Source organism: Macaca fascicularis, chromosome 2 (genome assembly GCF_037993035.2).
Source record: "Macaca fascicularis isolate 582-1 chromosome 2, T2T-MFA8v1.1".
In the NCBI taxonomy this organism is placed as follows: domain Eukaryota; kingdom Metazoa; phylum Chordata; class Mammalia; order Primates; family Cercopithecidae; genus Macaca; species Macaca fascicularis.
In genome coordinates this window covers 100,814,925-100,829,111 of record NC_088376.1, presented here as the reverse complement: position 1 = coordinate 100,829,111, position 14,187 = coordinate 100,814,925, and the positions used below count along the sequence as shown (strand labels likewise).

The following is a 14,187-nucleotide window of genomic DNA, read 5'->3' as shown; positions in this document are numbered from 1 at the left end:
ATGGAAGTTTGAAAATTTTTTGAACTGAATGATAATAATTACACAACTTATCAAAACCTCTGGGATACAGCAAAAGCAGTGCTAAGAGGAAAGCTCATAGCATTAAATACCTACATCAAAAAGTACGAAAGAGGACAAATAGATAATCTAAGGTCACACCTCAAGGAATTAGAGAAACAAGAACAAAACAGACCCAAACCCAGCAGAAGAAAAGGAATAACAAAGATCAGGGCAGAACTAAATGAAATTCAAACAAAAAATAATAATTATACAAAATATAAGTGAAACAAAAGGCTGGTTCTTTAAAAAGATATACAAAATTGATTGACCATTAACAAGGTTAACCAAGAAAGGAAGAGAGAAGATCCAAATAAGCTCAATTAGAAATGAAATGGGAGACATTACAACTGATACCACAGAAATAAAAAAAAAAAAATTCAAGGCAACTATGAACACCTTTATTTGCACAAACTAGAAAATCTAGAGGGGATGGATAAATTCCTGGAAATATACAACCCTCTTAGATTAAATCAGAAAGTAATAGAAAATCTAAACAGACCAATAACAAGTAGCAAGATTGAAACAGTAATTCAAAACTTGCCAAGAAAAAAAAGTCCAGGAGCAGACAGGATTCACAGCTGAATTCTATCAGACATTCAAAGAAAAATTGGTACCAATTTTACTGAAACTATTCCAAAAGATACAGAAAGAGGGAATCCTCCTAAATCACTCTATGAAGCCAGTATCACCCTGATACCAAAACCAAAAAAGGACATTTAAAAAAGAACTACAGACAGTATCCTTGTTGAACAAAGATGCAGAAATCCTCAACAAAATGCTAGCTAATTGAATCCAACACATATCAAAAAGATAATACACCGTGGTCAAGGGGATTTCATACCAAGGAGGTAGGGATGATTTAACCTACACAAGTCAATAAATGCCGTACGTCACATAAACAGAATTAAAACAAAAAAATCACATGATCTTCTCAATAGATGCAGGAAAAGCATTTGACAAAATCCAGCATCCAATTATGATTAAAACCCTCAACAAAATTGGCATAGAAGGGACATACTTCAAGGTAATAAAAGCCATCTATGACAAACCCACAGCCAACATTATTCCGAACAGGGAAAAGTTGAAAGCATTCCCCCTGAGAATGGGAACAAGACAAGGATGCCCACTTTCACCATTTCTATCCCACATAGTACTGGAAGTCCTAGCCAGAGCAATCAGACAAGAGAAATAAATAAAGGGAATCCAAATCAGTAAAGGGGAAGTCAAACTGTTGCTGTTCAACAATGATACGATCGTATGCCTAGGAAACCCTAAAGACTCATCCAAAAAGCTCCTCGATCTAATAAATGAATTCAGTAAACTTTTGGGATACAAAAACAATGTATACAAATCAGTAGCACTACTGTACACCACCAGCAACCAAGCAGAGAAACAAATCAAGAACTCAATCCCTTTTACAACAGCTGCAAAAAAAAAAAAAAAAAAAAATCTTAGGACTATACCTAACCAAAAAGGTGAAAACTTTCTACAAGGAAAACTACAAAACACTGCTGAAATAAATCATAGATGACACAAACAAATGGAAACATATTCCATGCTCATGGATGGATAAAATCAATATTGTGAAAATGACCATACTGCCAAAAGCAATCTACAGATTCAATGCAATTCCCATTGAAGTACCATCATCATTCTTCACAGAAATAGAAATAACAACCCTAAAATTCATATGGAACCGAAAAAGAATCCACATAGCCAAAGCAAGACTAAGCAAGAAGAACAAAATCTGGAGGTATCACATTAGCTGATTTCAAACTATACTACAAGTCTATAGTTATCAAAACAGCATGATACTGTTATAAAAATAGGCGCATAGACCCATGGAATAGAACAGAGAACTCAGAAATAAAGCCAAATACTTACAGCCAACTGATCTTTAAAAAGCAAACAAAAACATAAAGTGGGGAAAGGACACCTTATTCAACAAATGGTGCTGGGATAATTAGCAAGGCACATGTAGAAGAAAAAGACTGAATCTTCATCTCTCACCTTATACAAAAATCAGTTCAAGATGGATAAAAGACTTAAATCTAAGACCTGAAATTATAAAATTTCTAGAAGATAACATTCGAAAAACTCTTCTAGACATTGGCTTAGGCAAACAGTTCATGATCAAGGTCCCAAAGCAAATCCAACAAAAACAAAAATAAATAGATGGGACCTAACTAAACTAAAAAGCTGTTGCACAGCAAGAGAAATAACCATCCAAGTAAACAGACAACCCATAGCATGGGAGAAAATCTTTGCAATCTATGCATCCAACAAAAAACGATTATCCAGAATCTACAAGAAACACAAATAAATCAGAAAAAAAAAAAAAAAAATCCCATCCAAAAGTGGGCAAAGGACAAGAATCCACAATTCTCAAAAGAAGATATACAAATGGCCAACAAACAGGAAAAAAATGCTCAGCATCATTAATTATCAGGGAAATGCAAATTAAAACCACAATGAGACAACCTTACTCCTTCAAGAATGGCCATAATCAAAAAATGATAGATGTTGGCATGGATATAATGAAAAGGGAACACTTTTACACTCTGCTGGTGGGAATGTATACTAGTACAACCACTAAGGAAAACATTATGGAGATTCCTTAAAGAACTAAAAGTAGAACTACCATTTGATCCAGCAATCCCACTACTGGGTATCTACCCAGAGGAAAATAAGCCATTATATGAAAACATATGTATGTTTACAGCAGCACAGTTTGCAACTGCAAAAATATGGAACCAGCCTAAATGCCCATCAACCAACAAGTGGATAAAGAAAATGTTGTGTATGCACACCATGGAATACTACTCAGTAGTAAAAAGGAATGAAAGAATGGCATTGGCAGCAAACTGGATGGAGTTGGAGACCATTATTCTAAGTGAAGTAACTCAGGAATGGAAAGCCAAACATCGTATGTTCTTACTTACAAGAAAGAGCTAAGCTATGAGGATGCAACGGCATAACAATGACATAATGGATTTTGGGGACTTGTGGGGAAGGGTGAGAGGAAGGTAAGGGATAAGAGACTACACACTGGGTACAGCATACACTGCTCGGGTGATGGGTGCACCAAAATCTCAGAAATCAGCATTAAAGAATTTTCAGTGCAACCAAACACCACCTGTTCCCCCAAAAGTGTTGAAATACAGATAAAGAATGTATTCATGTAACCAAACACCACCTGTTCCCTCAAAACCATTGAAATAAAATAAAATAAAATAAAAAGCTTTGCATGTGTGTCCATGTGGGGCTTATGGGTGTATCCACGCTCACACTCTGAAGATGGTTTTTCATATCAGTTCAGCTTCCTCATTTGGAATTGTATGGCCTGGGATTTTCTTGCCACGGAGTACCGCTTTGGGCATTGCTTTCCAAGATTAGTCCCGGCCCATGAGGAGATGTCAAAGACCTCAAATCTGAGATGATAGTTAGCCTGTCACAGTGGATCAGACAAGGCTCAGCCTTGTACCCCTCGGACATGGAGGTCTCCTCCTGAGAAATCAGTGTCTGAGGAGACTGGTTAGTCAAACCCCCGTGTTTGAAGATCCATCCACATGCAGTGTTGCCTAGATCGCAATGCATCTTCTCAAAGGGTCCACTCTGAAAGATGTTACAATAATGAAATCAGTGTCAGTGTCAGTCTATAGATGGCAGTGTCACTAGATTCTAAGTGTCCGTTCTGCATGCTCTCTAGGTTAATGATACCCCAAGTTGTCCTTATTTATGCTGCATGCATCCCCAGGACCCTTGGTTGCAGAGATGCTGACTAACTTCTGGTCCTATAGATATGTTGGCACAGCAATAGATCTCCGTGGGATCTCAGGCCTCCGGACATTCAGAGTTCTTAGAGCATTAAAAACAGTTTCTGTGATCCCAGGTGAGTTGCTTGAACCAGCACATTTATTCACAGAGCATATGTTAGTTTTCACAGCCTAACTCCCTTCTTTAATTTTCACAAGAGCCCTGTAAGGTTCCAGGGCAAGGACTATTGCCCCCATTTACAAGACAAAGGAACTGAGGCCTGGAATATAGGAAATATGAACCCAAGGCCTCATCACTAGTAAGAGACAGTGTGACCTGGAGAGCCTATTGTCCCAACTCCTAGGCCAGTGCTCTTCCCACATACCACATGGCCTCATAATCAACACATAACAGGAGGGGCATGTCTTCACTTTCTATTCTGGTTGAGGGATTCAGGCAAGACCCCCCCAGTTGAATTTTTATTTATACCTTAAACTAAATGATTAAACTTGGAAATGGGGAGGAAGGGAGAAAGCAGTCCCAGTATCTTCACTATTTCCGGAGGTCTAAAATCCTGTCTTTAGACACCCAGAGGAAAAAAGAATTAGGCAATTCTTGATTACTGAGAATTCAGAAACAAAAGTAGTCCATCAAAGCTCATTGTATGGGACCTCTAAGATCTCCACTGTCACCAGTAGCCCAGCGACTACTCTTCATCCCCCACGAGGTTGATGGTGAGGATGGGGAGGCCAGAGACAAGGCAAACTTTCTGAAATGGGACTCAGCCCTTCCCCTTTGTGGCCTGATGGGTTCTCTCCTCTCACCCCGAGCATTCGTTCTCTCATCTGTAAACAGAAACACCCATTCTAGAGTGGAAGTCGTTTCTACCATTTCTTGTCTGGCTCTGCAGGGAAAGATTGGAAACTCTCTGCCAGCTTCCACTGGACACACTTCTTCATGAAGAGAGGCCTGGTCCTGCCCCTTCATATCTCTCTCACTTACTCTCAACTGGGAAGACCCTGAGTCTTATTTGCAAGACCTGGTCTGTCCATACTCCCTCTTCTGCCTCATCTCTCACCTCTCCTCACCTCACACCATGCTCTGGAATCCACCTATGGTTCTGCAAATACTCCACACCGTTGCTCACCTCCTAGCCTTCGACTGTGCTGCCCCTTCTTCCGGGATATCCTTCCTCCTCTCTTTACTCAACTCACACTCGTTCCTCAGGGCTCTGCCAAGGTTTTACCTCCTCCCTTGTTTTTTTCCACCTTTCTCACACTCCACCCACCCCATTCCTACCCCTGGAACTTCAGTTAATGGCTGCTCCCCTGTGTGCCCATCTGCTCAGTAATGCTATGGACTTGCCCCTCAATTATCAGACATCAGCACTCGACATGCTGCTGCCTTAGCCATCACTCAGCTCCCAGCCCAGGGACTGACACATGTAGTGCTCAGTGGATTATTTGCCGACCAACCAAGTTCAACCAGTTAGAAAATGACTAACCAAAAATAAATCCTAAATTGCTTCCCTGGTTAGAGTTCTTTCTGCTACCTGTGAAGCTGCTCTCCCAAAGAAGTTGATTTTACTTACCAGAGCAACAAATCATCCCTCCTTAAACAAGAAGGTGTATCCTTCTTTGCTGCCAGCTGTGCTTGGCACAAGTTCTATTTATGCCCCAGTGACTGTCTCAGTGTTTCTTACAGTCTCTCTCTATTGCGAAACTCACCTCTCTGTTTCTCTGTGTCTCTGTCTTTTTCTTTCTCTTGGTCTATTTTTGTTTCACTCTATCTCTCTTGCATGTCTCTCTCTCTCTCTGTCTCTCTCTCTCTCTCTCTCACACACACACACACACACACACACACACACACACACACAGACACACACAGAGTGAGGTTCATGTGTCCTGAGTCTCAAGTTGCCTCCCAGAACTGAGAGATGCATGCAGAAAGACAGATGCCAAATTACCGGGGTGAAGTTAGTAGCTTCATGCCTAGCACAGTGCCTGAAAAAGTAGGTACTCAGCATAAATTATTTAAATTGAGTTGCTAGTGTCAGGAATTTTATTAGCTTCAAGATGATAAAAATTTATTGCCTGGGTCTCAGTTGCATCATCTTTATAATGAGAATAGCCCCTGCCTAACTGCCTGCCTCTCAGGTAAATGTAAGCTTCGGATGGGAAAGGTCTTGGAGCTGCCCTGGAGTGTGTATATACTTCACTCCTGTATGTAGAGACGAGGGAGGATGGCTAAGATGAAGATGTGTGCTCTGTGTGTGCTCCCTCATCCATGTAGTCATACCACTGTCATCTTCCCACAGGCCTGAAAGTCATTGTGGGGGCCCTGATTAACTCAGTGAAGAAACTGGCTGATGTGACCATCCTCACCATCTTCTGCCTAAGTGTTTTTGCCTTGGTGGGGCTGCAACTCTTCAAGGGCAACCTCAAGAATAAATGTGTCAAGAATGATATGGCTGTCAATGAGACAACCAACTACTCATCTCACAGAAAACGTGAGTGGAGTTTTCCATAGGGATCAAGGTCTGGTTGGAACCTTGGTACCATATAGGGACAGGGGATATGGAGCCCCTGTGTGTGTGTATAGATGTATATTTTGATTCCCCTTTCCTGCCAAAATTCTTCTCTTGAGTTGTGTTTTACTTCTGGGTATTCTATTTCCTGTTGCTCAGCATCCCTCTTGCAAGGAAATGAGCCATAAATCTAGAGACAAGTCATTCTACCTCTGCTGGGGGAGACAGAGAGCCAAAGTCACTGCTCAGCTCTTCTCTTTTCAGATGTGACTTTACACCTTCTATGTGGCCCAGTATGCCCACTGAGTACCTGTAGCCAAAGGAGCTTACTTTGGAAGACTTGGGAGTGTTGCATTCACCACACAAGGCTTGGGTTGGAGGGTTCAGAACCATCTGTGAGGCTTTCTTTTCTTCCTTTCTTCAGCAGATATCTACATAAACAAGCGAGGCACTTCTGATCCCTTACTGTGTGGCAATGGATCTGACTCAGGGTGAGTTTCCAACTTATGACAAAGCAACAATTCCCAACAATTCTTTCTCTTTCTCCATCTTGTCCTTGGCATATTATGGGCACAGACGGGGTTGCAGGTCCTGGGAAAGATGTATAAATAAATAAATCATGCTCTTTGCCAACCCAGAGCTCATGGGGAGGGAATTATGAGTTAGTTTTTGCTGTATAACAAATGACCTCAAAATTTTGTGAGATAAAGCAACAATTTATTTAATTCTTGATTCTGTGCATCAGCATTATGAACTGGGATCAGATGGGCATTGGCTGACATTGACTAGGCTCATTCATGCATATGCAGACAGCAGATTAACTTGGAGATGGCTGGTCTAGGATGTCCTGTCTCTGCTCATGTGGCCTCTCACCTCCAAGCAGGTTAGCCTGGGCCTGTTCTCATGGCAGAGTTCCCAGAGAAACAGTGGAAGTTTGCAAAGTTTCCTCAGGCCTAGGCTTAGAACCAACACAGTGTACCTTTTGTACATTATATTGACCAAAGCAAGTCCCAGTACAGTCCAGATCCAAGAAGTAGAGAAATAGACTTCATCACTCAATGGAAGGAGCTCAAAAGTCACATTGGAAAGGATGTGGGTACACAGGGAGAAGAATTATAGCCATTTTAATAAACAATCTACCCCAGGAAGGAACCAATACGTATTTGTGTCAAATTCTCTACACTTAATCATCACATTCTATAGCCACATTACCCTCACAAATAGAGGAATAAACACATGTATCAGACTTTGCAATTTCAAATTCTTACAGAGGCCAGATTCATAATAACAAATGAGTGGAATGGGCCAGGAGGGAACCTAGGGGCTGAGAGTTCATGCCTCCTCTAAAGGGGACAACCCCACTGCTCGGTCCAGGTTTTGGTTGCCATGTGGAAATGTGGGTTCACTGTTTCCAGCTCTTCCAACTTTTAAAATAGAAATAGGAAATTTAGATTTTTATATAAAATGTCCCAACTATAAATATTGGCTACCTATTCCCAAAAATGTCTACCTATTGTTGGGCCAAACAAAATATTTCTGCCGGCCAAATCCAACCTATAAGCTGCTAGTTTGCAATTTCTCATGCATAGACATAAAGATGCTACTCTGTGGAGAACAAGTTCTTTACTAGAGGCTTCAAGGGCTGGGGAAACACAGTGAGATGGCGGTGTGAGGCAAGAGAGAAAGTCGGAAAGGTTTCTTGGAGGTGGTATTTGAGGTAAGCTTTCAAGGGCAGGTAGGATGTCTCCAGACTGGGTGAATACAAGACAGTTTGAGTGAAGGCCATTCCAGGTCGCAGAACAGAATGTGAGACAAAGCTAAGGGATGAGGACCCCTCAGCTCTGCCTGCTGCTTTGGCCACTGGAGGAAAGCATGAGCAGAAAGAGTTTAGGCAAAAGATCAAAAAGGCCATCTCACCCACCTCCACGGCTGAGAGCTTGGAAGAGCAGAGCTCACAACGCCCCCACTCCCTGAGAGGCTGACGGCTCCATATTGCCCAGGTGGACCTGTATGGAGCCTGCATGAGGCTCCACCTTCATCAGCTCACTAGGAAAACAATCTCAGTTAGAGCTGAGGACTGGAAACAAGCAGGAGCATTTGGTCAACATCAGGTTCCTTGGACTCTTCTTTCACAAATGCACTTGGCATTTGGTTCTTTGGCTCATGGGACGGTTGTTCTGACATCAGTTTTCATTTGCCTTTGACTTAAATGTAAACTACAAGCCCCTCAGCATCCTTTTTCTGTCTAGATAATGCCATTTCTCAAGGCAATGGCTCCAGAGCAGCTCAAGTCCTTTTTGTGGCAAAGTTGTGGAGTCCATCTACACATCTCCACAGCTCAGCTCCCCAAGAGGCCAGGCCCGCTACTGAGCAGGTCGCAGCCAGGCAGTTGGGGAGTGGACCAGGCTGGGATGTCAGAGAGAGGCCAGCTCAGGATAATGGACAGAGTGAGCCCTGGAGGCTCATGCCATGAAAGCTAAACCTGGGTCCTCTGTGGGGCTGCAGAGAAGCCAGAGCCCTGAGGAAAGGCCCACATTGACCAATGGCACTGTGGGAGGAAGGTCAGGGGTCTCAAGGCAGAAAATGAATACCAGAAAATAGCTGATAATTTTCAGTGTTCTTCCACATATATTATATATTATTCCAGTTTATCTTTTCAGCAGCTTCCAAGGTTAAAAACAATAGGAATTTTCCTTCGCAGTTTATTTACAATATTTACTATGCAGAAGTGCAAGATACTGTGCAGTGATCTCATTTAATCCTAAGAGCAGTGAACTGTTGATATGTAGTGACTACAGTGGGTTTCTAGAGAAGACATAGAAATAAGGCTGCCCTCAGGGTTAATTAAGAAACCTACAGGTAATGGGTTGCCTAGCCCCTTGGGAGAGCAAACCGAGAGCCTGCCTTTAAATGTGGGTCTACAAAGCTAGGGAACTTGCAATCTTCAGTCGAAGTGGAGATAGAATTGGAACTGATTAGATTTAAGTTGTCAGAGCTCTAATCCATGGTATGCATTGTTCACATGGATGTCTGGGATAAGGAGAGCCCCAGAGATTGGAGTTCATGGAGAAATCCTGGGAGTAAAAGAATTCCATGTATTCACAAGGAATGCAGGTAAATAAAAAAGGAAAATAAAGAAAAAATATTAAAAAATAATAATTTGGGACTTCAAACGAGGCATTCCTGTTTCATTGATCAGGCAATCTCCACTAGGATAGATGAGAGCCCTTTATGCTCCCTGAGCTGACAGACGCTTCCTGACATCAACTCATCCTACTATTATGAGAGAGAGGAAGGAGTTGAGCACTCCCACCCCAATACTCACCAGGCAGTCATTTTCAATTTGTCCTTCCTTCACAGGCCATCTTCAGGAGGAGACTAGGCTGACTCAAGTATTAGGCTACTTGACAGTTATATTTCTCCTTTTAATAAATATATTGACACCTGCATAGTTTTAGGCAACTGATTTCTTTCTGACCCCCAGCTTCCTTATCTGTAAAGAAAGAACATTGAGTGATTAAATTATAGTGTTTGTAAAGCACTTAAGGGGAGAGAGAGGAACACAGAAAGTGCTCAGTAAGTGGAAAGTGTTATTTCCACTGTTATGTATAATTAATCAGTGAACTTGGCTAATGTGAGACCTCCCTTGATAGACAACTCTGCAGGTGATGCCAACAGGCTCAGGTTTTAAGTCTGCATTATTGCTACTGACTCTCCTTTCCCTGGTGTGAACTGGCAAAGAGCTCATGGTATCATGTCTGGGCAGTCGGCTGCCTTCCCCAGACAACTCCCCTGTGCATGAAATTCTGACGTGAAAGTATTAGCATCTCCATTTTATGGATAACAGAAACCAAGACCTAAACAGACCAAGTGTCCAAAATCATCCTGCTAATAAGATGAAGACTAGGTCTTGAACTCTGATCTCTGACATAAAACTCTGTGGTTGTCTCACAGCCCTGGGCTGCCTTGTGTGCAATAAGCAGGGGATGACCTTCTTTGTTCTTGCTGCAGCCACTGTCCTGATGGTTATATCTGCCTTAAAACTTCTGACAACCCGGATTTTAACTACACCAGCTTTGATTCCTTTGCTTGGGCTTTCCTCTCACTGTTCCGCCTCATGACACAGGATTCCTGGGAACGCCTCTACCAGCAGGTACTGAGCTGCATTCTCCCACACAGACTTGGTTGGAGGCTGGTGGGTCACCTGCATGGCTGTGCTTTTCCTGGAGGAGCCTGACTTAAATTCAGGGGTCCATGTGCTATGGGTACAGGTTTATCTTCTTTCCCTTGAATCTGCAGACCCTGAGGGCTTCTGGGAAAATCTATATGATCTTTTTTGTGCTCGTAATCTTCCTGGGATCTTTCTACCTGGTCAACTTGATCTTGGCTGTAGTCACCATGGCATATGAGGAGCAGAACAAGGCAACCATTGATGAAATTGAAGCAAAGGAGAAGTTGTTCCAGGAGACCCTCGAAAAGCTCCGGAAGGAGCAGGAGGTTTGTAAGGAGTGGAAGCTTTGGGAAGAAAGTTGCAGACTTCCATTCTTGGATAGAGTTCTGGAGTAGCCACTTTAATTAGGGCTGCCATTTAGGGAGCTATAGGAGGAATCATCTTGCCTCAGGGACCATATTAGCTCAGGTTTTCTCAAAGAAGAACCTAAGTGAGGATTCTTGTGCAAGTGACCTATTGAGGGAGTGCTCTCAGGAGAAAGTGAGTTAAAGAAAACAGAATGAGGCAGAGGGTGGAACTAAACAAGGAGTGTTCTCAGCTAGAGACCAGCTTCAGCTTGATGCCATGGGGAACTCTGGGGCATGACCTGTACCACAGTTAGCCCTACCTTGAGGCAAGGGAGCCAGCTGTCTGTACCCTCCCCATACCTATCCTAGAAGCAGGCAGCCAAAAGAGCTTTTTTTTTTTTTTTTTCGCAGAATGCTGCAAGTATGAGTCATTAACTGCTGCCACTCAAGCAGCTCAGGATAGGTGTGCTGATCTGGTGAAAGGGATCTGGGTAGGGCACCAACAGAGTGCCCCATGAATGAGTAGGGGGTGACCCAGAGGTGTCTGTTCCTGCCATGACCTAATCCCACCACCACCCAGGTCCTAACCCTTGAGCTTCTCTGTTTCCGATATCTCACCCACCTGGCACCCCATGTCTGAGGAACACATTTATTCTAAGTCCAAGCAAATACTATTGGCTACACCTGTTGTTCTCTCTTCACAGGTGCTGGCAGCGCTGGGGATTGACACAACCTCTCTCCACTCCCACAACGGATCACCTTTAACCTCCAAAAATGCCAGCGAGAGAAGGCACAGAATAAAGTCAAGAGTGTCAGAGGGCTCCACAGAAGACAACAAATCACCCCGTTCTGATCCTTACAACCAGCGCAGGATGGTAAGAGGCTCAGGTTTGTGCTCTAAAGATTACCCACCATTGCAGCTGCCATGGACAATGGGTTGGAGTGGGAAGAGGTGTGTGGCAGAGAAAGAGCTGGAGGCACAGAGCTTAGAAGGATCCAGACACCCCTCCAAAATGCTGTCTTAAACTAGGAAAGTGTAATTATAGATGGGGAAAAGGGGTGAATTATAAGGACACTTTAGGCGAGGGGGATCCACAAGATTGGGATTGTGGACTGTAGAAAAAGGAAAGGGGAGTCCAATTTGACTCCCAGTTTCAGGATTGGGCAATGAAATGGATGGTGATTCCAAGATGAGGACACTGGAAGAAGAACCCAGGTTTGTAGGAAAGGGAAGCCCATATTGAACATGCCAATCTTAAGGTGTCTGTGGACATCAAAGGTCAGCTTCCTTCTGACGCTCTGGTCTGCAGTTCTACAGCCCAAGGTTCCCTGTCTGTGGTGTTAAGATCCTTCACACACCATTTTTTTTTTTTTTCTGATGTGTCGAGATGGTTTTTATTTTTTACTTAGTTTATTTAAAATTGACGCATCAGAATTTTACATAATTATTGGGTATAATTTCTGACCTCCTTCCTAAGGCCCTGCAATTCAAGCTGTCACCTGTTTTTAGCAGAAAAGTTCCCAGCACCCATCTCTGTGACACAATCCAGCCTGGGAATGGCTTCAGCACCTCACCTCAGACCCTGTAGCAATTCTGTTCCCGCCATAATAACTTTCTGCCTCCCACTCTAAAATTTGCACTGCAACTTTCCTCGCTATGCTTCCTCCCACCACCTTCCCGCCCCTTGAAAGTCCTTTTACCCCAAATATGCCCTTTCTGTAGGTCTGACACATAATATCAGCTGTGTGGGAGGGTGGCTCCACACTAACAGTGTGGAAAAGGGGATCAACATGGCTATTTTTATGTTTTATGCCTCTCACTTCCCTCTCAATCTCTTTTCCTGTGCTAAGCCAAAGGATGTTTTACTTTTTTGCAATACCATCTCTCCAACCCTCAGATTTATGTGTGCATATACAGACACACTCGCATGCACACCAACCTCATGACACACCCACACTTCAGCATCTATCTGCATCTGTGCCCTCCTCTTTCTTGCTTTGCCTCTTTTGAGAAGCACCTGGCATACATGGGGCACAGTTCAGACAATCACAGAACAGGATGAATCACAGCTTCCATGGAAATGTCAATGACACTGAATTGGGCTTTAATTACCCCCATTCTGTCAGCCCCACGCAGATTAGCACTTGGATGTCCAATAATTGGTATGTGTGCTTGTCTCTCCAGTGATGCTTATTTTCAAAGGGAAAAAAGAAGAGCTGCAACTTGTTCATTCAACAGTACTAGGTGCTTGGTATAAAGAGATGACTAGAACATGTTCTTCTCCCCAAGGATTTCCATTTGGGTGGAGGAGGCAGATATAAACACAGCTATGCGTTAAATAGTGTATTAGAGACACATATGTGGTGTTTTGACAATCACGGAAGAAACATCCACTCTCATGGGGCTGGATAGGTATCAGAAAAGGCCTCCTGGAGGAGGGGATAATTGGGGTCAACAATAAATAGCATGTAGGGATTCTTCCAGTAATTGAAGACTTGGGAGAATGTGAGGAGTATTTTCCTGGCAGAAAGAACAACATGTATGTGCAAAGATGGGGAAGTACCATTTGAGTACTGCTTTAATGCTGACTGATTGATTGGAGCCCATCCAGGAAGGCATCTTCTCCCTCTTTTCCCAGGTACATTCATCTGCTAAATAGACCTAACGCAGTTTTTATATAAAGCCATTTTATAACCCACAGAAATGAAATACAGGAATATATAGGAGAGACCCAGGAGGGTTTTTGTGGAAAATCACAGACCAGTTGGTTTCCTCAGAGGATGCCTTTTAAAGCAATTCTAATGTTTTTACTCAGAAGACATTGCCCACCATTTGTCAAAAAGCTTAATTCTAAAATAACTCGTGGCCAAGGAGACACTGCTGTCAAATATGCAACCAAAATTTTCTTCTCAGTTTCTTCATTGGTTTGCTTGGTGCTCAAGTGCAAATAATGTAGTATTCCCTTCTTTAATATGGATGTGTCGATTTTTCTCATTTCCTTCAAAAATGGGAAGGATTTTTGCATTATATGAGTTCTATAGTCCTTGGGCATGTATTACAGGCAGAGAGTACTCTACTTTTTATAATACTGGGCTTTTAGTAATGGTTGCTAAACAGGATCGGGCTTCAAATTATCAAGAGAGGAAACTTCGGTTCTGTGAGATAAGAGGATTAGTAAGGAGAACCCCAGTTGGCAAGATTCTCCACTTTAGTAGTTTGGTAAATAAAAGGAATTAAGGAAGGTGAGTAGAATAAGTTAGTATGATCAGAGTTTGGTATGAGGTCAATGTTTAGATTTTGGACATACTATAGACCACCTGAGGAC

General features: G+C 42.7%; 1 protein-coding gene across 3 annotated transcripts in view; it reads left to right on the top strand.

The window, feature by feature from the left end:
• SCN10A (sodium voltage-gated channel alpha subunit 10) overlaps positions 1 to 14,187 on the top strand; it is a 100,452-nt gene that overhangs the window by 29,976 nt on the left and 56,289 nt on the right. For all 3 annotated transcript variants that reach the window (XM_015445465.4, XM_015445464.4, XM_005546684.5), the window contains exons 5-10: positions 3,861 to 3,952; positions 6,134 to 6,325; positions 6,768 to 6,834; positions 10,355 to 10,496; positions 10,643 to 10,840; positions 11,566 to 11,736. In XM_015445465.4, the coding sequence (XP_015300951.3) occupies positions 3,861 to 3,952; positions 6,134 to 6,325; positions 6,768 to 6,834; positions 10,355 to 10,496; positions 10,643 to 10,840; positions 11,566 to 11,736 (862 nt within the window). The remainder of the gene's footprint in view (positions 1 to 3,860; positions 3,953 to 6,133; positions 6,326 to 6,767; positions 6,835 to 10,354; positions 10,497 to 10,642; positions 10,841 to 11,565; positions 11,737 to 14,187) is intronic.